Here is a 27,978-nt window from a genome sequence, read left to right on the forward strand (position 1 = left end):
AGCACCCGGTCTGAACCGGTTCGGGTGATGCGCAAACTCGTGATACTGAGTCCCCCCCTCTGTGCTGTAGCTTGTATGACACGCACTAAATCACAGCATTAGCGCGCCCACGTTAGCTACACCCCTGTGTTAATTCACGCATTGTCATTGGCTCACATGCCTTGCGAGCCTCCACAGCGTCAGCATCCTGATTGGACAATAAAACCGATTGCACTCGTTCTCGTCCGGTGCTTCGGATTTCACTTTAGAACCAATGAAATTGTATAAAATACGCAAACTCCGCCCATAGAGCTAAAACGAAAGCACATACTTCAGCGACCGTTGGTTTATAAACTGCGATTGGTCGATATTATGGCATAAACTCGATTATCATTGGCCATATATTGTCCGGGAACGAGGAAAATTGAGTTGTAAACGAGGCGCGTGCTTGAAGGACAACGCAGGACTGAAAACAAGCGTGCACCTTTTCAGCACCGATCCTCGTGGATAGCGGTACAGGGCCATTCCACCAATTAATCAGACCAGACAAGCGTGGGGATAAGAGCTGCATCGGTTTCTTCGATAATCATAGAGCTACCACAATTGTGTTATTCAGCCAAGCGGCTGCCGTGTTCACTGGGTAGTAGCTGTTGAGTTCCATGAGCGGTGGATTCGAAGCAAAACGGCACAAGCTTTGTTTGCCCTAAGGGCTGCAAGTGCAAGGAGCCATAGCTAGTACTGCTACCAGTATTGTTTTTAGAAGGGAAGAAACTGTGGTGCTCATTGTGATTCAACGGGTTCTTGGATCGAAAGGGACCAGGAATAACGGCCTGCAAATGAAGGGAAGCAAGTGGAAATCGAGTAATTAATCGACCATTAAAATAACAGCTGTAATCGTGGTGTCAGATTTTTTTTTAGCCACATTGCTTGTTCGTGTAGCTGCACTCTATTGTATGAGCATCTTTGTATTATTCGCGTCAATCTCTGACTAGGATCCCGCGCTCTCGTTCGCCCGCCCGCCACCCTCTCGGCCACAGCTGTGTGTATTCTGTACTATTTTCAATCGGCACGACACAGTTTGATACAAATATGTGTTCTCGGGTTTGGTTTGTGACCGACCGGCGTATCCACCAGGAGTATCCGCAAGTCCAGATCCTTCGGGCTCTGAAACAGCGATGCGCCGAGGAGGATGTTGAATTCCGCTCACTTCTCATGGACCAAATCGTGCTCACCATCAGTGAGGGACAATTAGGCAAGTATCACTAGATTTGAAGTGGCACACCGTAATAATAGTCATGTCATTTTTCAACTGTTTTGAATTTGGGTTTAATCGTGTATTTTTGTCTATGGTGGGGTGTATTTCAGTTGTAGTATTATATAGCCACTAGCGAGCCTAGCAGTAGCAGGTATTGTTCCGCACCGAAACACACACAACTTGCTAGCGCGAGCTGCTGGCTAGCTAGCTAACTCTGTGACGTGACCGCCTAAACCTAGGTAAAAATTAGTTTACATTGGATTTGTGGTTTTCTTTCGTCAATAGTTATTGAACCAAGCATGCAATGACTATTAGAATTGTATATTATGAACCAGGGAAGGATGGAAAACAATATTACATTTTTTGAATAATAATAAAAAGTACGTTTCAGATTTAAATATTCAATAGCTCTTAAACAAAGCATACTGTGACTGAAAATTATATATTCTCTATCAGGGGAGGATGGAGAACAATCCACACATTTTATTTTGGGGGAATAGCCTGATTCAGAATATATGGTTGTCATAGTGATGGTACACTTAGTTTAAGAGCTATTGAAAGATTGCAATCGTTTAATAATGTGTGGATTGTGGTTTAAGAGCTACTTAATTAAGATTTACATCTGAAACCTTACCCATGTTTTATACAAAATAAAAGTTTTTGATGGTTCTCCATCCTCCCATGACCTTTTTCATATTCATGGCATGCTTGATTCAATAGCTATTGGACGAGTGAACCGAATAAAACCGAATATCTAATATAAAACTAACTTTACTTAGGTATATCACCAACCCAGTTTCCAGACACCATCGAATAGTCAGACAGAGATACTCCATGATGCCAAGCCAACAAATTTGCTAAATCGAATAGCTACTTTGTTATATGCGTAGGTGGAAAATATTGTCTACGTTATGGAAACGTATAAAACTAGCTAGCTAACGTTATGCTGGATAGCTTTTGTGAACAAGTCACATTTTATTGGTCACATACACATATTTAGCAGATGTTATTGCGCAACACCCGCATCGTAATACAAAGAGAGTGGCTAGCTAGTAGCTAACGTTAGTAGGTTTTGGGGTATTCTTCATGGGCCAGCACAGCTATGCTAGCAAACATTAATTCAATAGAAGTATCTAATAACGTTAAGCAGTATAGAAGAAGATGTCGTGCAATTTTCATTGATTTGACTTGTAATTAGCTAAGTGAAGTGTGTAGTGGGTTTAGCTAGCTAGCTATATTGATTCACTTTTAGCAGTCTTCTATTTTTTTTAACTTGAGTCAAAACGAGTACAACAATTGCAAATACATAGGAGATATTGGAATTCTCACGAGGCACTTGCATGCAGGGACAACAGACACAGGCTTCAGAACACAGACTTTAGCACCGATGGCTGGTGGGACAAGTCCAACAATAGCTACTATACGTTTATCGCATATTAATATCCTTGGTTGCTTGATTTGAAGAACGTGAGGACCCTTGTTGTGTGGAATTTGGTAGTCAGACGTGAGCTTGGGTAAGGGGGGGGGGGGCGCATTTAGCTCAATGAGGTGGCAGGCAGTCTTATAGCACATCTTACATGATGGCATTGACTGAAGGGAGGGGGCAAGCTGACTCAGACCAGGAGGTGGGGATGGAGCTGTCTCTTTGACATGTGGCAGTGAGATTGGGAACGGCTTCCGAATCCAGAAGCCGCTTCCTCACGTTTGATGGAGCACGTACGATCTAGAAACCAGTGTACATTCTCCTCATCCTTCACGTAGGCTACATGTTGAATCTGTTTCTCTACAGTAGTTGGGGAAAAACGTAGCTTACGAAATGACTTGCCTTACAAAATGGTGGTAAAGTCAAAGCCTGTCAGACACCCACTTTAACAATGGCCTACTTGGTAGATAGCCTAGTCTTCAATGCTGAATAATCTGTGACACACCCAGGAGGAAGAGAGGGTAGGACTATTGGCCAAATCCATAACTGGATCACAGCTGTGTTTTGTGTGGCCTGCCTTCTTTTTTCTCACAGGGAGTCAGTCATACATTCTCGTGACATGACAGGCCTTACAATGCATTGTAACCACATCATAATGCATTAGGCCTATACCTGCAGTGCTATCTAATAGACAGTATGAATTGACAGCAGGCTTGAAATGGTTCAGTATGTATCCGCCCTGTATTGTGTAAATAACTTTAGTAGCAAAGTCCATTGTCATAGCCTGTTCCACGTAAAAGTGTTTAATGGATCCTCCATGTCCTCTGGACAGGCTATGTGCTCACTAGCTTGTCTGGAATACCAAAGATGGACCTTCACGTAAGAGGCCAAACCCAGTGATCAGCCAAAGGAATCTCACATCCCATGATTCAGTGATATAGAGTTGTGCAAGAGGTTACACAGGTTACGAATCGACACCGGATTCTTTGGCCTTCCACGTAGAGGCGACACACACACTTTTCACCGCTAGATAACAAATATAACACGTCCATAATATTATTGAAGGCAACAGGACACAGGATCTCTTGAGCCAGGGCCAATTGAACACATTGTGATTTTCCACCACCATCAGTAATATGATGTGAGACGCATCAGTAATATAGACCAAGAGCACAGTTCCCTATCTTTCCTTAATCATAATCTTAGCACTGGAACACTGAGGAAAGACTCCCCATTGACGAACCATGCTGATCCATCTGTTTCAAGTTTTATTGTCATGTGCACAGGATACAGCAGGTGTAAATCAGTACAGTGAAATGCTTACTTGCGAGCTCTTTCCAACAATGCAGAATAAAAGTAATAATATAGTTAAGAAAAAATAAATACAAGATAAGTAAAGAATAAACACAAGAATGTAAGTTATATACAGGTCAGAGCCAGTACTATTATTACAATGTGCAGGGATAATGGAGTGATTCAGTTAGGTATATACAGTGGGGTCTATAATTACTGGCATCCTTCATAAATACTGAGCTATGTTGTTTGTTTAAAAAAAAGAAGGGGAAATTGTATTTTGTATTAATAGAATTGGTCAGAGAAAGATATTTTGTTTGACAAGTAATACAAAAAAATCTCAAAGATGGGGGGGTGGCAAAATTACCCCATGTTTTCATAATGACACTGAGCCTTTTTCAAAAATATTTTATGATATTGGAGAACACATTGGTAGGGATCTTAGACCATTCCTCCATACAGAATCCTTCCAGATCCTTGATATCCTTCACCTGCCCTCTTCAATTCTTCATAGGTTTTCAATGGGGTTCATGTCTTGAGACTGAAAAGGCCATTGCAAAATGTTGATTTTGTGGTCAATTAACCATTTCATTGTTGATTTTGATTAGTGATTAGGGTTATTGTCTTGCTGGAAGATACACTTGCGGCCAAGTGGCAGACTCCTGGCAGAGGCTACCGTTTTTTTGGCTAAATGTCCTGGCTTAGATGCCACTGACCTTAACAAGGGCCCCAGGACCAGTGGAAGCAAAATAGGCCATAACATCAACGATGTTGACTATAGCACCGGTTCCGATCCAAGTGCCAATGCCTCCAGGCGGAGCTATGGTCAGATGACATGAAAATAGAGAACTTTGGCCATGCACACCAGTGGTGGGTTTGAAGCATATGCAGAAAAGTACCTCATACCTACGGTAAAATATTGTGGTGCATCATCGATGTTATGGAGCTATTTAGCTTCCACTGGGCCTGTGGCCCTTATTAAAGAGTAACTATCATAGATTTTTTTTAGGGATATACAGTACAGATGTTTTCGCCTTAGTTATAGTGAATCGCGTCAATTCTGGTTTTCATTTTGACAGTTAGTTGCAGAAGTGATATATTTTGGGCTTTAAGTTGTAAATCTAGCTCGTTTTGCCCCTAGCGGTTTGACTCTACATTTTAAAAAGTGATGTAGAGGCACCTTGAGAAAGTTCCTCTAGTCTGTCATCTCAAGGGAGCGGTTCGGTATGATTGTCATAGCCTGTTCCAGATCTGCTGGGTGGTACCACCACAAGGCTTACTATTAAAACAGGTGACAGCTTGCTTTACTTGGCAATGGTCTTGGTAAGTGGAGTGTGCCAATAGTATATACTAAACGCAACATGTAAAGTGTTGGTCCCATGTTTCATGAGCTCAAATAAAATATCCCCGAAATGTTGAATACACAGAAAGGTTATTTCTCTCAAATGTTCTTCACAAATTTGTTTACATCCCTGTTAGTGAGCATTTCTCCTTTGCCAGAGTAATCCATCCACCTGACAGGTGTGGCATATCAAGAAGCTGATTAAACAACATGATCATTACACAGGTGCACCTCGCCACAGATGTCTCAACTTTTGAGGGAGTGTGCATTTCAAATCAAAATCAAATTGTATTTGTCACATGCGCCGAATACAACAGGTGTAGACTTTACAGTGAAACGCTTACTTACAAGCCCTAACCAACAATGCAGTTTTATTTTTTTAAATAATAAAACATGTTATGATAAGAAATAAAAGTAACAAATAATTAAAGAGCAGCAGTAAAATAACAATAGCTAGGCTATATACAGGGGGTACCAGTCAATGTGTGGGGGCACCGGTTAGTCGAGAAGGTTGAGGTAATATGAATAATTAAAGTGACTATAACGGAGATAATAACAGAGAGTAGCAGCAGTGTAACGGGGGGGGGGGGTCTGAGGACCCATGCCAAATCTTTTCAGTCTCCTGGGGGGGGGGGGGGGGGGGCGTGCTCGGTCCTCCTTTTCCTGTAGTCCATAATCATCTCCTTTGTCTTGATCTCGTTGAGGGAGAGGTCGTTGTCCTGGCACCACACGGCCAGGTCTCTGACCTCCTCCCTATAGGCTGTCTTGTCAGTGATCAGGCCTACAACAGTTGTGTCATCGTCAAACTTAATGATGGCATTGGAGTCGTGCCTGGCCGAGCAGTCATGAGTGAATAAGGAGTACAGGAGGGGACTGAGCACGCACACCTGAGGGGCCCCCGTGTTGAGGATCAGCGTGGCGGATGTGTTGTTACCTACCTTTAGCACCTGGGGGCGGCCCGTCAGGAAGTCCAGGATCCAGTTGCAGAGGGAGGTGTTTAGTCCCAGGGTCCTTAGCTTAGTGATGAGCTTTGAGAGTACTATGGTGTTGAATGCTGAGCTGTAGTCAATGAATAGCATTCTCACAAAGGTGTTCCTTTTGTCCAGGTGGGAAAGGGCAGTGTGGAGTACAATAGAGATTGCATCATTTTTGGATCTGTTGGGGCGGTATGCAAATTGGAGTGGGTCTAGGGTTTCTGAGATAATGATGTTGATGTGAGCCATGACCAGCCTTTCAAAGCACTTCATGGCTACTCTCTACCAAGAGTGCTACGGGTCAGTAGTCATTTAGGCAGGTTACCTTAGTGTTCTTGGGCACAGGGACTATGGTGGTCTGCTTGAAACATGTTGGTGTTACACTCAGACAGGGAGAGGTTGACAATTTGGCGTGCTGACTGCAGGAATGTCCACCAGAGCTGTTTCCAGATAATTCAATGTTTATTTCTCTACCAAAAGCCACCTCCAACGTTGTTTTAGAGAATTTGGCAGTACGTCCTGTGCTGGCGTGAACTTACTCCAATGAACTTATCCTCTGCAGCAGAGGTAACTCTGGGTCTTCCATTCCTGGGTCGGTCCCCATGAGAGCTAGTTTCATCACAGCACTTGATGGTTTTAGCGGATGCGCTTGAAGAAACTTTCAAAGTTCTTTAAATTTTGACCTTCGTGTTTTAAAGTAATGATGGACTGTCGTTTCTCTTTGTTTATTTGAGCTGTTCTTGCCCTAATATGGACTTGGTCTTTTACCAAATAGGGCTGTCTTCTGTATACCACCCCTACCTTGTCACAACACAACTGATTGGCTCAAACGCATTAAGATGGAAAGAAATTCAATAAATTAACTTTTTAAGACATTACACCTGTTACTTGTGCAAAACTGTCATCAAGGCAAAGGGTGGCTACTTGTGTGTATATATTTTGATTTGTTTAACACTTTGTTGGTTACTACATGATTCCATATGTGTTATTTCATAGTTTGGTGTCTTCACTATTAGTCTACAATGTAGAAATTTGTCAAAATAAAGAAAAACCTTAAAATAAGTAGGTGTGTCCAAACTTTTGACTGGTACTGTATGTATTTTTTTCTTCTTCAAATATTTTATTTACAATATTCGTCCCGTGCCCACACACTTCTAATTTTTAAAAGTGAAAGCATACCTGTAAGAGGGGTCACCCTGGTAGTACAGTAGATAGTAGGTTGTATATTGTACCCAAGACCGATCTGTGTATTAAGTTGACCATTGGAAAAAGAGCCGCCATAGAAAGCAGTCTCACAACAACTAATTTGCAAATTGGAGTGGGTCCAAGGTGTCTTGGATGATGGAGTTTATGTGTGCTGTGACCAGCCTTTCAAAAGCACTTCATCGTTAAAGATGTGAGCGCTACAGGGCGGTAGTCATTGTGGCAGTTTTCCTTCGTTTTTGAGTACCGGATCGGTGGTAGTCCGGTTGAAACATGTGGGGATTACAGAATGGACAAGGAGCGGTTGAAAATGCCTGTGAAGACGCCTGCCAGCTGGTCTGCACATTTCGTGATGACGCGCCCTCGAACACCGTAAGGCTGCGGGGCCAAGCGTGTGTTAACCCGTTTAAAAGACTTAGGCCTACTAACGTCGGCTTCAGAGAGAGCGAGATCACTCAGTCCACCGGAACAGCAGGGGAGATATATATGTATACTGAACAAAATTATAAACACAACATGTAAAGTGTTGGTCCCATGTTTCTTGAGATAAAGTAAAAGATCAGACATTTTCCATATGCACAAAAAGCTTATTTCTCTAAAATGTTGTGCACACATTTGTTTACCTCCCTTTTGGTGTGGCATATCAAGAAGCTGGTGAACCTTGTGCTGGGCACAATAAAAGGCCCCTAAAATGTGCAGTTTTGTCACACAACACAATGCCACAGATTTCTCAAGTTTTGAGGGAGCATCCAATTGGCATGCTGACTGCAGGAATGTCCACCAGAGCTGTTGCCTGAGAATGTAATGTTAATTTCTCTACCATAAACTCCAACATCGTTTTAGAGAAATCCATTTACATTGACTGATTTCCTTAAGATTTGTTCTGACAAGAGGAAGAGGAAGGTTATATGAACGTTTTCTGAATGTTCACATGGTACTATAGGTGTACCCACTCGCCCCAAATGAATGAACGGATTCATTGAGGTTTTCAATGTGCTCTGTGTAGTTCCCTTGGAAACCGAGACAAGTGATGTGGACATTGTCTTGGCCAGTGTGTCCTCTAATACTTAATTGTAGCATGTCTCGCTCAACGGCTGCACAATCAAAAGTGTGATTGGGGAGAAAAGGGTGTGTATGAATCATCCCCCGATTTGAATACTGAGAGTGAGGGGAGGGCTGACAGACTGTGCTATTCCTAAACAAACGCTTTCCACTTCTCAGAGTCATCCCCCGCCACACACTTTTTCCCCACCGCCCCTGCAGTTCTTTATGCATACATCTCCAGCCTTTTCCATTTTTAATTTCTCTGACCATCGTTTGAACCAAAAATGACCTATGTCCTTCCCTTTTTCTGTGCGCTCCTTTTAGCATCAGGAGCCAGTATTTGAGAAGCCCGTCACCTATCCTTTGTTTGTGTGCCTCAGTCACTGCGACCTCTGTCGATCCAGCGTTGACGCTGTCGCTTTGGTGAGTGGAGATCTTAAGATGGCTGAAAAGCAGGTCACGGTGGATTGAAGAGTGCTGCGTCAGTGACGAGCCTCTCTCCTCCCTCCCTCCTTCCCCCGCTCCACCTCTCGTACCATCATCACCCCATCTGCCTCTCCTTATTGTTCTTTCTTCCCGAATTAAAATGGCTGGTAGTAGGCCAAAATGGACTGTTAGTTGCCAGTTCAAATCGCACAGTGAGTAACCTCATGCACAACAAAACGTTCAAACACGCAAACTATGTCAATATAAATACACATATGTTTGTACACAATCTATAGATGGGCTATATACATTGCTATCTCTTGTATACCTTCTCAAACATGTGGTGCAAGATCATTCAGAGAATAGGTGCTGGTGGTACATCTTGTGTGCATGATCGTAGAAATCACTTATGTGTATTTAGGTTAAATCTCCCCTATTTGTGCTGATACCTTCTTATATTGGGAGCATGCAATGAACTGTAAGCTGTATTAAGTACACTGCTGGGGATCGGTGCTCCTCCAGGGGCGACAAATCTTGGCCCTGAGGCCAGAGAAGTTGGCAGTGCCACGGGGGAGCATGAGGATGTGGGCAGGGTGTGATGTGAGTGAGCGATGCAGGCAGGACCCAGTCCAAATGAAGCACTTACACCACTAGGTTACAGTACCCTACCTGGACCCATGCCTCTGCTACTCACAGCCAGCTCAGAACTCGCACATCCAGAGCAGCTCCATAATGACGAGCTGCGTACACAAACATAGTAGTATTCGATCGCAGCTAGACTAGGCCCTACGTTTTTGGTGCAGTGGGAACAGATGTATGGGCGTGGCCTGAATGTTCCAAATGAGCACTAGCTACTCCTAGGTTGTCTGGGCTTCTGTTGTGTGAGACAGACAAAGCCAAGCCACTGTCGCTACCTGAGTTGCTCAGAAAAAATGCCATGTTTCCATTGCGAAACCTGTCTATGTGATCAATCAATAATTGCCAAAGCTGTCTATATCAAGCTATGTGACGTGACATTGGGAATATTTTAAGATAGAGGCCTCTCTTTTCTCTCTCCTCCCCTCCTTTCATCCCCAGGTCTGCGGGTGGAGCAGGAGGTGGTGACGTCCTACCCTCAGGTGGCGGTGGTGCGGGTGCCCACCCCCTGGGTGCAGTCGGACAGCGACATCACGGTTCTGCGCCACCTGGAGAAGATGGGCTGCAGGCTGGTCAACCGGCCCCAGGCTATCCTCAACTGCGTCAACAAGTTCTGGACCTTCCAGGAGCTGGCCGGCCACGGGGTCCCCCTCCCAGACACCTTCTCTTACGGTGAGCTCCAAAGCTTGGCCCATATTGTTTCTGATTCCTGAGCTTAGAAAACCCATAATCTCTCGACTTTTCATGTTGTGTAGATTACATCCTTGATTATAATGATTTTCTGAAATGTATTTCTGTAACTGAAATTGGATAACTACACTGAACAAAAATATATAAACGCAACATGTAAAGTGTTGGTCACATGTTTCAAGAGCTGAAATTGGAGATCCCAGAAATGTTCCATAAGCACAAAAAGCTTATTTCTCAAAAATGTTTCTCCTTTGCCAAGATAATCCATCCACCTGACAGGTGTGGCATATCAATAAGCTGATTAAACAGCATGATCATTACACAGGCGCACCAAAAAAAGGTCACTCTAAAATGTACAGTTTTGTCACACAACACAATGCCAGAGATGTCTCAAGTTTTGAGGGAGTGTGCAATTCGCATGCTGGCTGCAGGAATGTCCATCAGAGCTGTTGCCAGATAATTGAATGTTAATTTCTCTACCATAAGCCGTCTTGAACATCGTTTTGGCGAATTTGGCTGTACATTTAACCGGCCTCAGACCGCAGACTAAGTGTATGGTGTCGTGTGGGCGAGTGGTTTGCTGATGTCAACATTGTGAACAGAGTGCCCCATGGTGGCGGTGGTGTTATGGTATGGGCAGGCATAAGCTACGCACAACGAACTCAATGGCAATTTGAATGCACACAGATACCGTGATGAGATCCAGAGGCCCATTGTCGTACCGTTCCTCCACCTCCATCACCTCATGTTTCAGCATGATAATGCACTGCCCCATGTCGCAAGGATCTGTACATAATTCCTGGAAGCTGAAAATGTCCCACTTTTTCCATGGACTGCATACTCACCAGATACAGTGCATTCGGAAAGTATTCAGACCCCTTTACTTTTTCCATATTTTGTTAGGTTACAGTCTTATTCTACAATGGATTAAATAGTTTTTTTCCCTCATAAATCTACAGTCGTGGCCAAAAGTTTTGAGAATGACACAAATATCAATTTTCACTAAGTCTGCTGCCTCAGTTTGTATGATGGCAATTTGCATATACTCCAGAATTTTATGAAGAGTGATCAGATAAATTGCAATTAGTTGCTAAGTCCCTCTTTGCCATGCAAATTAACTGAATCCCCAAAAAAACATTTCCACTGCATTTCAGCCCTGCCACAAAATGACCATCTGACATCATGTCAGTGATTCTCTCGTTAACTTGTTATGGCTGCAATCCCGCTAACGGGATCGAAATGACAACTACCAGTGAAAATAGAGGGCGCCAAATTCAAACCACAGAAATCTCATAATTACAATTCCTAAAACATACATGTGTTTTATATAATTTTAAAGTTCATCTTGTTGTTAATCCCACCAAAGTGTCTGATTTCGAATATGCTTTTCAGCAAAAGCACTACAAACGATTATGTTAGGTCTCCACCAAACCACAATAAGCACCGCCATTTTCCAGCGAAATATAGCATTCACAAAAAGCAACCCAAAAAGCAACCCATGCAATAATCTGAGACGGAGCTCAGAACAGTAGCCAAATTAGCCGCCATGTTGGAGTCAACAGAAACCAGAAAATACATGATAAATGTTTCCTTACCTTTTGATGAACTTCATCAGAATGCAGTCCTAGGAATCCCAGGTCCACAATAAATGCTTGATTTGTTTGAAAATGTCCGTTATTTATGTCCAATTCACTACTTTGGTTAGCGCGTTTGGTAAACAATTCCAAAGTCACAAAGCGCGTCCACTATAACATGACGAAATGTCCAAAAGTTCCGTAACAGTCAGTAGAAACATGTCAAACGATGTACTGAATCAATCTTTAGAATGTTGTTTACGTATATCTTGAATAACGTTCCAACCGGAGAATTAGAATGACTTCAGATGACCGGTGGAACGCAGGCACCACCATTACAAAGCTTGCTCAGGAATGGCAGCAGGCAGGTGTGAGTGCATCTGCACGTACAGTGAGGCAATGACTTTTGGAGGATGGCCTGGTGTCAAGAAGAGCAGCAAAGAAACCATTTCTCTCCAGGAAAAACATCGGGGACAGACTGATATTCTGCAAAAGGTACAGGGATTGGACTGCTGAAGACTGGGGTAAAGTAATTTTCTCTGAATCCCCTTTCCGATTGTTTGGGGCATCCGGAAAAAAGCTTGTCCGGAGAAGACAAGGTGAGTGCTACCATCAGTACTGTGTCATGCCAACAGTAAAGCATCCTGAGAACACTCATGTGTGGGGTTGCTTCTCAGCCAAGGGAGTGGGCTCACTCACAATTTTGCCTAAGAACACAGCCATGAATAAAGAATGGTACCAACACATCCTCCGAGAGCAACTTCTCCCAACCATCCAGGAACAGTTTGGTGACGAACAATGCCTTTTCCAGCATGATGGAGCACCTTGCCATAAGGAAAAGGTGATAACTACGTGGCTTGGGGAACAAAACATTGATATTTTGGGTCCATGGCCAGGAAACTCCCCAGACCTTAATCCCATTGAGAACTTGTGGTCAATCCTCAAAAGGCTGGTGGACAAACAAAAAAAATCAAATTCTGACAAACTCCAATCATTGATTATGCAAGAATGGGCTGCCATCAGTCAGGATGTGGCCCAGAAGTTAATTGACAGCATGCCAGGGTGGATTGCAGAGGTCTTGAAAAAGAAGGGTTGACACTGCAAATATTGAATCTTTGCATCAACTTCATGTAATTGTCAATAAAATTATTTGACACTTGTGAAATGCTTGTAATTATACTTCAGTATTCCATAACATCTCACAAAAATATCTAAAGACTCTGAAGCAGCAAACTTTGTGAAAATTAATATTTGTGTCATTCTTAAAACTTTTGGCCACGACTGTACACACAACACCCCATAATGACAAAGCAAAAACAGTTTTTTCTTAATGTTTGGAAATGTATAATTTATTTGACTGAAATGTCACATTTACATAAGTTTTCTGACCCTTTACTCAGTACTTTATTGAAGCACCTTTTGGCAGCGATTATAGCCTCGACTCTTCTTGGGTATGGCACTACAAGATTGGTATACCTGTATTTGGGGAGTTTCTCCCATTCTTCTCTGCAGATCCACTCAAGCTCTGTCAGGTTATATGGGGAGTGTCGCTGCACAGCTGTTTTCAGGTCTATCCAGAGATGTTCAATCGGGTTCAAGTCCGGGCTTTGGCTGGGCCACTCAAGGACATTGAGACTTGTCTCGAAGCCACTCCTGCGTTGTCTTGGCTGTGTGCTTAGGGTTGTTGTCCTGTTGGAAGATGAACCTTCACCCCAGTCTGAGGTCCTGAGTGCTCTGGAGCAGGTTTTCATCAAGGATCTCTCTGTACTTTGCTCCATTCATCTTTCCCTCGATCCTGACTAGTCTCCTAGTCCCTGCTGCTAAAAATCATCCCCACAGCATGATGCTGCCACCACCATGCTGCACCGTAGGGATGGTGCCTGGTTTCCTCCAGAAGGTACACTTGGCATTCAGGCCAAAGAGTTCAGTCTTGGTTTCATCAGACAAGAGAATGTTGTTGCTTATGGTCTGTAGAGTCCTTTAGGTGCCTTTTGGCAAACTCCAAACGGCTGTTGTACCTTTATCTGAGGAGTGGCTCCCGTTTGGCCACTCTACTATACATGCCTGATTGGTGGAGTGCTACAGAGATGGTTGTCCTTCTGGAAGGTTTTCCCATCTCCACAGTAGAACTCTGGAGCTCTGTCAGAGTGACCATCAGGTTCTTGGTCACCTCCCTGACCAAGGCCCTTCTCCCCCGATTGCTCAGTTTGGCCAGGCGACCAGCTCTAGGAAGAGTCTTGGTGGTTCCAAACTCACACTTAAGACAGCTTGTAAGGAGTCGACTCAAGGAATCTCGGACAGTTTGTCCAGGTTAAATTCTTTAATTCATCGCGATGGAAGGGTTGCGCTTCAACCAATACCATGGAAGCTTGAGTTTTTCTTTACATGGCTTATATACTGTCACATGATGCACTTCTTATTGGTCGGTACAGAACTACTCATACTTCAAATATGGCATTAACATGAGGTTAACAGAGAGCTGACTGACATGGTACTTAAAAATAAATGGTTCAAACTGGTCAACAACTCAACTTATCCCCTCCAGGAGAATGTGTCTTGCTCAGCAACCTTACTGCCCAGAATAGGCAGAGCTCTTCCAGATGAATTCCTCAGCGGAGTGGCCCTTTATAGCACAGACATCTGACCACAAGTGAAGGGTTAAAACACACACACACACACACACACATACACACACACACACACACACACACTACTTGAGATCTTATATGGATATATATTGGACTAATAACTAAGGATATACTGCTTAAAATCTACAACATTATCACGAAATAAAAGTCCTTACACTACCGCAGATTGTACATAAAGCGGAAGACTACTAAATCAAAGCACAGCTGCTCTCTTTGTTCTTGAAGTGAGGGCAATGATAATGAATTGGGTGCATCCTTGTATCAGAGATATGCCATCTTAAATATTTGTTATTTATTTTACTAGGCATGTCAGTTAAAAAAAAATCTTATTTACAATGACGACCTACCGGGGAACACTGGGTTAACTGCCTTGTTCAGGGGTAGAAGGACATATTTTTAGCTCAGCTCAGGGATTCGATCCAGCAACCTTTTGGTTACCGGCCCAACGCTCTAACCACTAGGCTACCTGCCTCACAGGGAATGATTCGCCAAGCATGCTTTTAAATGCGCTTGAGTTGGTCTGAGTATAGACATAGTCTAGACATAGTCATGACAAATGGTTCTACAACCAGGATTAACATAAAAAGTCACCCGATAGTATAATCTTAAGAATCAAAACAGAAAGAGTATCTCACATCCAATCCCCTCCTCTATCATCATCCCTTTCTCAGACACAAATAATCTGTGTCATTTTGGGGTATTTGTCACATTTTCCATGGAATTTCTTTCTTCTTTACGTTGGACAAAGCAGGATGTGTAAGAACACAGGCAGGCAACAGGGCCTGTACGTCCTAAGCCAAAACCACACACTCGCTGTGTTTTTGTTTTGTTTTAAGACCAGATCAAATCTGACAGCAACTGTGTATTTAGATTATTTATTTTTTGCCACTGCAAAAATCCAATGCCGTGTGTTTTGGCAAGGGCAGCAGGGATAATCTTTCCCGAATAGCATTCAGAAAAACGAGGCCAGGCAGACCAGGCGGTGCAGGGAAGCTGGAGTGCTTATGTAATGTGCCCCTCCACCCTCATGACTTTGAAAATAAAAGATCCCTCCCTCCTGCCCCTCCCCTCCTCTGGCTCTAACCCCGCCACAGCAGCCAGTGACATGGTCGAACTGAGCTTTAAATTGAATGTGCTGCTGTCTCTGTGTCTCTCTCTCTTGTTCTGTCTCTCTCTTTTTATGTCTCTCTCTCTCATTCTCACAGCAGTGTGGACGTGTGCTTTTTGAAAAAGGCATGTGCAGGGAAGCTCACATCTGGTTCTCTGTTAAAACGCCAGACCAGAGACCGAGAGCACAGAAAAAATCTAAATGATCCTGTGTTTCCTTCTCGCTCAAATTTCAGTGCTCAATATTCCAAACAGTTCAGTCCCAGACAGAGCAAACTGAAGCAGAGCTCTCTCTCTCCAAATGACGTTTAAATGTCAATAGTGTTCTTAATGGTCAATTGTATTAGAAGTATTATCAGATATAGTCACATGAAAAGTCAGAGACGATAAAACAGCCAAGTATAAATACAGAATGACATACCCACAGCAATCCTCATCCAATGGCAATAATTTCTTATTAGCCACGAGTCATCCGTAAGGCGCAATCCATTCTGAAGGGCTCCCAGCATCCCTTGTTTGATGAATTTATCTTTCTTCCCTCAGAGAGCAGATACAGGCTCCCCAAGTTTAAAACGAATACGTCTGAAATACTGTTAATTGTGCATATTGCTCTATTGATTGTTTTGGTGTATATTATTGTAATGTGTTCAATGTGTTTTTACTACATGCTGCAAAATCAATTGCCACCCTGGGATAATAAAGACTAAACTACTCTACTTCTTGCTTCACAAGTCACAACATGGATCCTATAGCAACAAAACCCATTCCGCACGGTCAAATGACTGAGGTACACAGAGGGTTAATAGAGGGGGTATGATCATTGGACAAATTGTAACGTGTATGTGTGTCGGTCTTGTGTGTTTCGTAGGAGGACACGAGAACTTCCGCAAGATGATCGACGAGGCGGAACCGCTGGGCTACCCCGTGGTGGTGAAGAACACTCGTGGCCACAGAGGTCAGTCTGACTGCAACCATCCCTCCCCTCTCTCATTGCTGTCTCTTTACAGCCCAGGCTTCTGGGTTTATGCAAACCCGTCTCTCTCTACTCCTCTTCCACCATTTAAGGCACTGCATCTCAGTGTAAGAGGTGTCGCTATATTACCTGGTTCAAATCCAGGCTAACACATCTAGCTGTGATTGGGAGTCCCATAGGGCGGCGCACAATTTGACTAGGTTTGGCTGGGATAGGCCGTCATTGTAAATAAGAATGTGTTCTTAACCGACTTGCATAGTTAAATCAAGGTCAAATATGCATTGTGGCCAATGGCACCTTGGTCCATCTAATATAATTTGACAAATGAGTGCTAATTGTTTGAGGAAAGCACCAAGTATGAATCTTTGACAGCTTATTTAAACCCATATTAATAATCACGGTCCCTTTCTTTTTATATTTTATTACTTTATTTATTTTAAGGATTGCCAGAGACCTTTTTTATAACCCTGCCATTTTGGGAAGAGATTGACCACGGGCTATTCCACAGAGGCCTACCAGCCCATCAACCTATCTATTCATAGTCATTGACACTTTAGTTGGTCTCCTAGTTGGTCGTCCATTGTCTGTATGGATAATAGACTTTGGGTAGCGACAGGGCATAGACTATCAAGATAAGGCATTGTTAAGGAAAGTGACCATTGGTGGAGATCAGCCAATGAGCCATTTCTTGAGCATTTAACAGGACTTAAGATCCAAATACCTAGCCAATAGCAATACCAATGGGCAGAGCCATTCCTTCTTTTCTCACATGTAAAGCTAAGTGGTCCTCTGTGTTGAATGTGTAGTCTGGTTGGCTGGTTGACACTGGGTTTTAGTGAGTGTGCCACCCCCCTCTATCTCATTGGACAGCTGTTTTGCTCCTGTTCCATGGGGCCTTGTCCTGTTGTTTGATCTCAGCTATGAGGTGTCATGGCTACCATTTTGTCCTGTCTGTGTGGTGTAAGCAACGCAACCTATTCAAATATCTCTACACACACCCCACCACACTCGCATGCTCCTCTCACGGGTCTCCCTCCCTGGTCCCTTAGTCAACGCTGACCTGTGTTGGGGTTAGAGGACATGCCACTGAGCACGAGGACAGAGTCTGCACTAATTAAAATGGGCCCTGGCATTTTTGCTAGCTAGTGCGAGAGGCATTCTGCTCTCTCCCCACCATGGCTTCTCAGTCAGTGTCCCGAGTGTCTTGAAAGATGACTACATTTAAATTGTTACATGGCCTTTCATGTGAGAGGTGTCAGCGTTCACAATATCACTGTCAGCTTCAGAAAAATACTGAAAGTACGCACAGTGTCTTCAGAAAGTATTCACACCCCTTGACTTTTTCCACATTTTGTTGTGTGACAGCCTGAATTTTTTATTTGATTAATTTGAGCTTTTGTGTCATTGGCCTACACACAATTCTTCACAATGTCAAAGTGGAATTGTTTTCACTACATTTTTACAAATTAATTAAAAATGAAAATCTGAAATGTCTTGAGTCAATAACTATTCAGCCCCATTGTTATGGCACGCCTAAATAAGTTCAGGAGTAAAAATGTGCTTAACAAGTCACATAATAAGTCACATAATAAATATGTACAACTGACTAGGTATCCCCCTTTCCCTTACAAGCCCTTAATCAACAACGCAGTTCAAGAATTAGAGTTAAGAAAAGATTGACTAAATAAACGTAAACATTTAAAAATATAAAATCTACAAGTAACACAAGAAAATTACATAACAATAACGAGGCTATATACAGGGGGTACCGGTACCGAGTCAATGTGCGGTGGTACAGGTTAGTCGAGGTAATCTGTAAAGTGACTATGCTTACATGTAGATAATAAACAGCGAATAGCAGCCGTGTAAAAACAATGTAAATAGTTTGGGTGGCCATTTGATTAATTGTTTAGCAGTCTTATAGAGGGGGTAGAAGCTGTTAAGGAGCCTTTGGTCCTAGACTTGACGCTCCGGTACCGCTTGCCGTGCAGGAGCAGAGAGAACAGTCTATGACTTGGGTGACTGGAGTCTGACAATGTTTTGGGCCTTCCTCTGACACCACCTAGTATATAGGTCCTGGGTGGCAGGAAGCTTGGCCCCAGTGATGTACTTGGCCATATGCACTACCCTCTGTAGCGCCTTACGGTCAGATGCCGAGCAGTTGTCATACCAGGCGGTGATGCAACCTGTTTGGATGCTCTCGATGGTGCAGCTGTAGAACCTTTTGAGGATCTGGGGGCCCATGCAAAATCTTTTCAGTCACCTGAGGGGGAAAATGCGTTGTTTAATAGTCTTTAACATAATTTTTTAATGACTACCTCATCTCTGTAACAATTATCTGTAAGGTCCCTTAGTCGAGCAGTGAATTTCAAACACTGATTCAATCACAAAGACCAGGGATGTTTTCCAATGCCTCTCAAAGAAGGGAACCTATTGGTAGATGTCTGCTTAAAACAATTATGCCGACATTCAATATCCTTTGAGCATGGTGAAGTTATTAATTACACTTTGAATGGTGTATCAATACACAGAGTCACTACAAAGAAAGACATCCTTCCTAACTCAGTACCCGGAGAGTAAGGAAACCGTTCGGGGGTTTCACCAAGAGGCCAATGGTGGCTTTAAAACAGTCACATCATTTAATGGCTGGGATTGGAGAGAACTGAGGATGGATCAACAACATTGTAGTTCCTCAACAATACTACCCTAATTGACAGAGTGAAAAGAAGGAAGCCTGTATAACAATGCACTAAAGTAATATAGCAAAACATGTGGCAAAGCAATTAACATTATGTCCTGAATACGAAGTGTTATGTTTGGAGCGAATCGATTACAGCACATTATTGAGTACCACTCTCCATATTTTCAAGCATAGTGGTGGTTGCATCATGTTATGGGTATGCTTGTAATTCTTAAGGACTGGGGAGCTAAAACCTGGTTCAGTCTGCTTTCTACCAGACACTGGGATATCAACCTTACAGTGAAATGCTTACTTAAAAGGCCTTAACCAACAATGCAGTTTTATGATTAATAAATGTTAGGTAAAGAATAGATAAGAAATAAAAATAGCAAATAATTAAAGAGCAGCTGTAAAGTAACAGTGAGGCTATATACAGGGGATACCGGTACAGAGTTAATGTAAAATATGACATTTTGTGCACCAGCTGTTTACAAATATACACAGACCGCCACCAGATATATACACAGACTGGAAATGAATTCATCTTTCAGCAGGACAATGACCTAAAACACAAGACCAAATTTACGCTGGAGTTGTTACTAAGAGTACAGTGAATATTCCTGAGTTGCCGAATTACAGTTTTGACTTAAATCTGCTTGAAAATCTATGGCAAGACCTGAAAATGTCTGTCTAGCAATGATCAAGAGCCAATTTGACAGCTTGAAGAATTCTTTAAAGAATAATGGGCAAATGTTGTGCAATCCAGGGGACAATCCCGAAAGACTCACAACTGTAATCGCTGCCCAAGTTGATTCTAACATGTATTGGCTCAGGGTTTCAATATTTATCTAATCAACATATATTAGTGTTTTATTTAGGGCTCCCGAGTGGCGCAGCGGTCTAAGGCACTGCATCTCAGTGTTAGAGGTGTCACTACAGACCCTGGTTTGATTCCAGGCTGTATCATAACCGGCCGTGATTGGGAGTCCCATTGGGCGGCGCACAATTGGCCCAGGATCGTCTGGGTTAGGGTTTGGCCGGGGTATCCTGTCATTGTAAATAAGAATTTGTTCTTAACTGACTTGCCTAGTTAAATAAAGGTAACATTTTTCTTTTACGGAGTATTTTGTGTAGATCGTTGACACAAAAAAAAGAGACTTAAATCCATTTTAATCCCACTTTGTAACACAACAGAATGTGGAAAAGGTCAAGGGGTGTGAGTACTTTCTGAAGGCACTGTTTGCAGAGTATTACATGGTCAGGAGGGCAATGGTCAGATAAATGGATGATGACTTTTGTGACTGAAAACCCTTGCTCACTTTCTGTTTAACTCAATCATTGTCTTTTAAAGCATCTTTGAGATTCTTGAGATGTAATGAGAAGTTCTACATTTCTCCCTACCCTACACTCCTCAACAACCCCCCCACCCCACCCCTCTCTCACAGGAAAGGCAGTGTTCCTGGCCAGGGACAAGCACCACCTGGCTGACCTGAGCCACCTGATTCGCCACGACGCTCCTTACCTCTTCCAGGAGTACGTGAAAGAGTCGCACGGTCGCGACGTCCGGGTGGTGCTGGTGGGCGGCCGTGTCATTGGCTCCATGCTGCGCTGCTCCACCGACGGACGCATGCAGAGCAACTGCTCCCTGGGTGAGTGATGCTGGCCAGAAGAGAGAAGGATATTATTCTTGGACAATGGAAGTTTGTTTTTTATGCTTCTTGTTTACAACCGACATGTTTCAGCATGTAGCCTTCATCAGGGTTTTACAGACAGAATATAAATTAGGTTTATGTGATGCTGTTTATGTGATGCTGTCACCACAGTGTCTATAGACTGGTTATTGCTAGAGAAAACCAAGGTCAGAGTCAAATCTGTTTTTTTTATGGAGTTCTAATCTCTCGTGGACAGATTCTCGTGGACAGATAAAACGGCAATAATCTGTCAAGGTTCACGTAGAATTATGTGATTACGAGCAGGAGTGTTGATTATTTGGATGAATCAGGATAGGGTGAAGACGGTGCTTAACCTGTCTGGGAACGGGGTTCCACATCTCATTCCGCCTGCGGGACCCCTCGCCAACAGCCAATGAAATTGCAGGGCGCCAAATACAAATCAACAGAAATCTCATAAATCTAATTTCTCAAACATACAAGTATTAGGCACCATTTTAAAGATAACATTCTTGTTAATCCAGCCACAGTGTCTGATTTCAAAAATGCTTTACAGCGAAAGCTCCACAAACGATTATGTTAGGTCACCACCAAGTCACAGAAAAACCCAGCCATTTTTCCAGCCAAAGAGAGGAGTCACAAAAAGCACAAATAGAGATAAAATGAATCACTAACCTTTGATGATCTTCATCAGAAAACACTCATAGGACTTCATGTTACACAACACATGTATGTTTTGTTTGATAAAGTGCATATTTATATCCCAAAATCAAATTTTACATTGGCGTGTTATGTTCAGTAGTTCCAAAACATGCAGTGATTTACAGAAATACTCATTATAAATGTTGATGAAAATACAAGTGTTATGCATGGAATTATAGATACACTTCTCCTAATGCAACCGCTGTGTCAGATTTCAAGAAAATTTTACGGAAAAAGCATACCATGCAATAATCTTGAGTACGGAGCTCAGAGCCCAAACCAGCTAAAAGAAATATTCGCAGTCAACATTAGTCAGAAATAGCATTATAAATATTAACTTACCTTTGATGATCTTCATCAGAATGCACACCCAGGAATCCCAGTTCCACAATAAATGTTTGATTTGTTCGATAAAGTTCATCATTTATGTCCATATACCTCCTTTTGTTAGGGCGTTTGGTAAACAAATCTAAACGCGCGTGCAACTTCCAGCGGAAAGGTCGGACGAAAATTCCCAAAAGTTATATTACTCGTCGTAGAAACATATCAAACAATGTATACAATCAATCTTTAGGATGTTTTTATCATAAATGTTCAATAATGTTCCACCTGGAGAATTCCATTGTCTGTAGAAAAGCAATGGAACGGGAGCTACCTCTCATGTGAATGCGCGTCATTCCCCTCTCATTCAGCCCCCCTTCATAGTAGAAGCATCAAACAACGGTCTAAAGACGGTTGACATCTAGTGGAAGCCTTAGGAAGTGCAAAATAACTCATATCCCACTGTATCTTCAATAGGGGCTGAGTTGAAAAACTACAAACCTCAGATTTCCCACTTCCTGTTTCGATTTTTCTCTGGTTTTTGCCTGCCATATACAATTTTAGAAACTTCAGAGTGTTTTCTATCCAATACTACGCATATAATATGCATATATTAGCATCTGGGACTGAGTAGGAGGCCGTTTACTCTGGGCACGCTTTTCATCCAAAAGAGAAAATGCTGCCCCCTATCCCAATGAAGTTAAACTGGTGCAGAGATTTTTAAGCCTATGTGTGTTTGATAAACGGTTTCCGCTAGATTCCACAGGCACAAAGTCAAAATGGTCTGTATTGTAAGAATGCATGTCTACAAAACACGGGCGACGGGAGGGGTTTGGCCAAGAGATTCCGTTTGCGAGGGAGGAGATTTCGCTTCCTTCCTTTGCACAAAGGTAATCACAGTTAACGGCATTCCCCCCAGAAGAAAACCAGAAAATTAGAAACTTTCTCACAGAAATTTACCTCTGAATAACCGCGATTAATGGAGTTCCATAAAACAAATGTTGCTTTGTTATGTTATGTTATTTTCAATTAATGAGAATTTCTTTAGTTGGCTAAGAAACTCTTTTTTTTTACCCTGAACGTTGTATTTCCATTCGTTTTGTTTATTTTGTGGTTCACAAGAGGATTCCAATGGATTTTTGCAGAGTCATAGTTTGTCTCTGTTAGGAAACCACACCATATCATAGGGAACAGTAAGAGGAGCAGTGCACTTGAATTTGACCACAGAAGGGCAATGTAGTTAGTTCTCTTGAACGTGACTTTGTGGTTGATGACAGACATGATTATGCTTGTCATAACATCTGCAGTTTTAGACTAGCCGACACACTCATGTCTTGTGACATTTTGGGGTCATCGGTCATCAATTGTTCCACAGTTATATGACAAGTGTCACATGATGTTATAACAAGATTTGGTTTTGTCTTATGCAAGCATAGATTCTCAGTTGCTCTGGCTGGGTCATATGGTATATGATGTATGTGTTTGTCCATCCTATTTCTATCTATTTCGCCAAAAGAAATACTAATAATTCCACAAGACATCAAGAAATAGTGGTCCTGAGAGTTGGTCACTGTTTTCTCTGTCCTTCTATGATTCCTCGCTATAGAGGCCTCAGAGAATGTGAATAATGTCCATGTATGGCACACAGTGAACAATCTACAGTCCACAGATAGTGATGACTGGCGAGTGTGTGTGTGTGTGTGAGTGTGGTGACTGACGTCCCCTTCTTTCCCGCAGGCGGCGTGGGGATGATGTGCCCGCTGAGCGAGCAGGGCAAGCAGCTGGCGGTGCAGGTGTCCAACATCCTGGGCATGGACGTGTGCGGCATCGACCTGCTGCAGCTCAACGACGGCTCGTTCGTGGTGTGCGAGGCCAACGCCAACGTGGGCTTCATCGCCTTCGACCAGGCGTGTGGCATGGACGTGGCGGGCATCGTGGCCGACCATGCCCTCTCGCTGCTGCCCAGCCGCCTCACGCGCAAGATGTCGCTGCTCTCGGTGGTGTCCAGCGCCAGCGAGACGAGCAGCGAGCCCGAGGTGTGCCCGGCAGTCAGCAGCGTGCTGCCCGAGGCCGTGTGCAACATGAGCGTGGGCTCTACTTCTAGCGAGAGCGACCCCGAGCTGGCCGATACCACCCCTCAGCCCCCGAGCCGTCAAGCTGGCCCCAGCCCGGTGCTACCCAACCTCCCCGACCCGGCCTACAACTTCAACACCCTCCTTGCCAACGAGATCAAATTATTGACTGAGTGAGCTGGACACAGCCAAGGCACGCACGCACACTCACACACACTCAAAGACACACACACACACACACACACACACAGACACACACACTTACAAACACACACCTGAACATTTGGCGGTGGACATTCCTGTTGCAGAGCACAAACACAAACTCCAATACACGTTACACAGGCAGGATGTTACATGCAAAAGCATGAGCTGAACAAACAAAAATGTAATGAAAAATGCTATGACCACATAAACTGACATGACGAACAGATGTAGACGCACGCGCCTTCTCATACTAACTCCCCCCATAAACACATAGAGATCTAAGGCTGCTCCCCTGACTCTTCTCCTCTTCTCCCCCACTGCAAACAACCCAGTTAGTTTACAACTGCAGTTGGTGGCAAAAGTGGGATCCAGAAGGTTAGCTGAATTACGGAATCTTTTTGTTTTCAATTGCTTTGTGAGGGTGAGTTGAGCAAGAGTGTTTTTTTTTTGGGAGAACCCTAAAGAGCGTTACATACACCAGCACATAGTCAACGGAAATCTGTCCATCTTATTGAGCGAGCACACACTACAAAACTGTATGTTGGAGAATGAGATTGATGCGTGGTCGTCGTTGTAGATCAACCACTGAGGACGTAGCCAGGCTTGATTTACTGTTGGTGAAATGAATTGTTTTGCATGGGATTTTCTCCATGACTGGGAGAGGGATACACACAGAGGACTAGATAGACTGCCCACCAGCTCCATGTAGCAGAGGACAGACAGGTTACACTGTCACGGGGACTATTAAGTGCAGATTGGGGCCAATTCCATCTTCTACCTCAGTTAATTCTGGAAATGGGATGATTGAAAATCATAAAATACAAATCGACATCACATTTCATTTGCATTAAATTCATGAATTGTCTGGAATCAAAATGGAATTTACCCCCCCTAACGCTGACGAGGAGCTCCTAAACACTGGATCTATGGTCTGACTTCCCTTCCCCTAACTCTTAATTGAAGATATCAGAACATCTTAAAGCTCATTAGAATAACAAAACTGACCTAGGGCCATTGCTTAGGGGCACCTTGTAGAGTAACAACACTACACTATTTCCTGTTAAGAGAATGCATCTAGAAACACATAAACATAGGTCAAGCACAATTGACCCAAAATCGAGCCTGCAGTCACTCTGTTTTCAATGTCATGTTTTTAGGGGCTTGTTTTTATTCGCTTTAAAAAATAAATAAAAAAATAAGCTTTTTACAGGAACAATAGTCAAACGGAGACACGGTTTATTTTTCTTCATTTTATAGTTCTCGGGAAGAAAGTTGGATCCGTCTAGGAACAGTGAGTTACAGTGCGGAAGCTGTCACTACACCTACAAGAATAATATACCTCAAAACAGAACTTCTCACTGCCATAGAATAAACTACTTTGAGTCATACATATCTGCCAGCATCCTTGTGGTTTCAAGTGAGCCTTGACTTTGCAAGCTTTGATCCATCCATAGGATGTAAATATAGTCAAGTAAATTGTTTGTAAATAATAATTTTAGAAGCGTTTATGCTTACTAGTATCGGGCTGAAATGAAAAACCTAGGGGCTGAAATAACTGTAAACTTTCTAAACTTAAACATTTTGGTAAGCTATTGTGTACAACAGATTGGTTTGTACGGAACATGCAATGTCAAAAATAAAGTTTTAACAAAGAACATGCGTGCTAACATTTCTGTGGATTTGGCTAAATGCGGTTAATCAGCCTAATGTTTTGGCCGATGACAAATTACTGTTTATTCTTCTCAAGTGAGCTAAACTTCATAGTCTTGTTGTACAAATAAAATGCAAAACAATACTATCTTTTTTTACAGTGTGTTTGATAGAATGTTACCGTTTCATTCCTCAAAAGGAACACTTCTCCAGGGATACCTGTGGCTTAGAGCTTCTCTCTTGAGCTGTTGGTTAATTGCGGTAAATCTTCTACCACTCAGCCTTAAAAAAATACCTATCCACTACGTATCAACTCTGGGGCATCCGCCATCAACCAAAAAGCATTCGCAGCAATCATCCAAAGCACAAGCCACCCTACTTTGTGCCACTTAGTGACTAGCCATTTTGGTTGAGGTCCATAACCCATATGTAGAAGGCTTCTATGTCAAACCGTTGATTCTCAAACATAACTCAGGGAAGCAGCCTTGATCTCATCCCCACTCCTAAGGCATGTGACATATCCATCCTAGCTACAGATCTGCCTAAAATGTGTATTGATGACAAACAAAAAAATAAATGTTAAACTATTAAAAAATGTGGTGTACCATGAAGGTTAACGTGCACTTTTTTTCCCCTTGCTTGTTTTATGATGTTCAGTGTTTTTTCCGCTAATCTATGGTATTTTTTAAGGAAAAAAGTGGTTTGTGTGCACTAATCTTGTCTCAAATAAAGTGAGGCCGCTGTGAAGCTTGATTTTTGTGGGGGCGATTTACTAACGGTCTGGAATCTAACAGGGGTCTGAGGCAGTAATCACAAGCGTGCCAAATGTGAACGCAGCAAAGAATTTGTGACTTTTTGGGAAAAAGCTGTAAAGTATCTGAGCGGCTCCCCTGGGATTTAACACCATTTACAGTACTGTGATTTGTCCAGCATTATGAAATATCCCTCTGTGATTCCCCTGTACTTGACATAGGGCCACGGGGTCTGTTCATCAATAAGTCTAAGTCACCCTGCTTCCTTCCACAGCTTTTGGGTGACTGGTCTACAATTGTTGTTGTCCCTTTTTTTTTTTAAAGGTTCCGTTTATTGTGTTTTATATGAAGCCTGTGTCATTCCACATTCATTCTTTTTTAGATTAATGTAAAGCGAACACATCCTCTAGACCTTAAGACTAGCCATAGGAAAGAATTAAAGGACGACCGTTTTCTCCAACTTATGCATTGTTGGAATAATATCCCTGCTCACTACATTCATATAACCGACAGCGTATCTAGGTTAATTTACTCAGTATGGTTCAGTATGTGTCCAAAAACACTTAAAATGCCTTATCATCCCAATTCCTTTGTGGACACTGATAGGAAATCACGGTTCAAACTGGCCTGGCAGCACCCCAACTAGTCATTGATTTCATCTATCCGGTCTTTTCCGATCAGTGCCCACCATAGGAAGGAGACAAGGAACCAATTGACGAGAACAGGTTACATTCGTTCTATTTATGACATGGCTAAAGCTATCAAATTGGTGCTGGTTTGATGATGTAACACTCCAGCCTGTTCTGTACTGACCTCTGCTGTGTGAAGGGTTTGTGACTATCCTCATTGGTGATTGTGTACACAACACAACTTAAAAGTTACTATTTATTTCTGAATTGCTGCTAATGTATATTTGGCTCATATATTTGAAAGGGAATTGAGGAATCCAATGTGTCTCTGAGTTTCTCTGCCTCTCAACACATAGGAAATGAATCTGAATGCCAAAAACAAGCATTGTTGTAAAATTTCAATACTAATAATACTAGTAGTGAAATGATTTTAACATTTATTCTTTGTGTTTTGATATAAATAATAATAAAGACATGTCAGAAATGACCTGTACATATGTAGGACTTGAAAGAGTTCCTTAGGGTGCTTTCATCCATCCATTGTTTTCAGAAAATAACCTGAATTTGCTCTAAGGTTTACAATATTGATTGATATATTTAGTTGATCAATAAACTGCTACGCCCATTTTTTTTCATGATTTGATTAAACTTTGTGGGTTCAAATACAAATTCAATATACTCCATAACACAAGAAATGTCTCCTTCAAACCATCTGTGTATGATGAAATACT

The 27,978-nt window shown here is 42.6% G+C and overlaps 1 protein-coding gene across 1 annotated transcript; it reads left to right on the forward strand.

The window, feature by feature from the left end:
- The first annotated feature begins 356 nt into the window (after positions 1 to 356).
- LOC139416442 (beta-citrylglutamate synthase B-like) lies at positions 357 to 27,885 on the forward strand. Its single transcript, XM_071165054.1, has 5 exons — positions 357 to 1,231; positions 10,017 to 10,247; positions 16,463 to 16,549; positions 20,693 to 20,896; positions 23,678 to 27,885. The coding sequence occupies exons 1-5, from the start codon at positions 1,069 to 1,071 to the stop codon at positions 24,187 to 24,189; spliced, it is 1,197 nt and encodes a 398-aa protein (XP_071021155.1). The 5' UTR covers positions 357 to 1,068; the 3' UTR covers positions 24,190 to 27,885.
- The last annotated feature ends 93 nt before the right edge of the window (positions 27,886 to 27,978 follow it).

This window comes from Oncorhynchus clarkii, chromosome 9 (genome assembly GCF_045791955.1).
Source record: "Oncorhynchus clarkii lewisi isolate Uvic-CL-2024 chromosome 9, UVic_Ocla_1.0, whole genome shotgun sequence".
In the NCBI taxonomy this organism is placed as follows: Eukaryota; Metazoa; Chordata; class Actinopteri; order Salmoniformes; family Salmonidae; genus Oncorhynchus; species Oncorhynchus clarkii.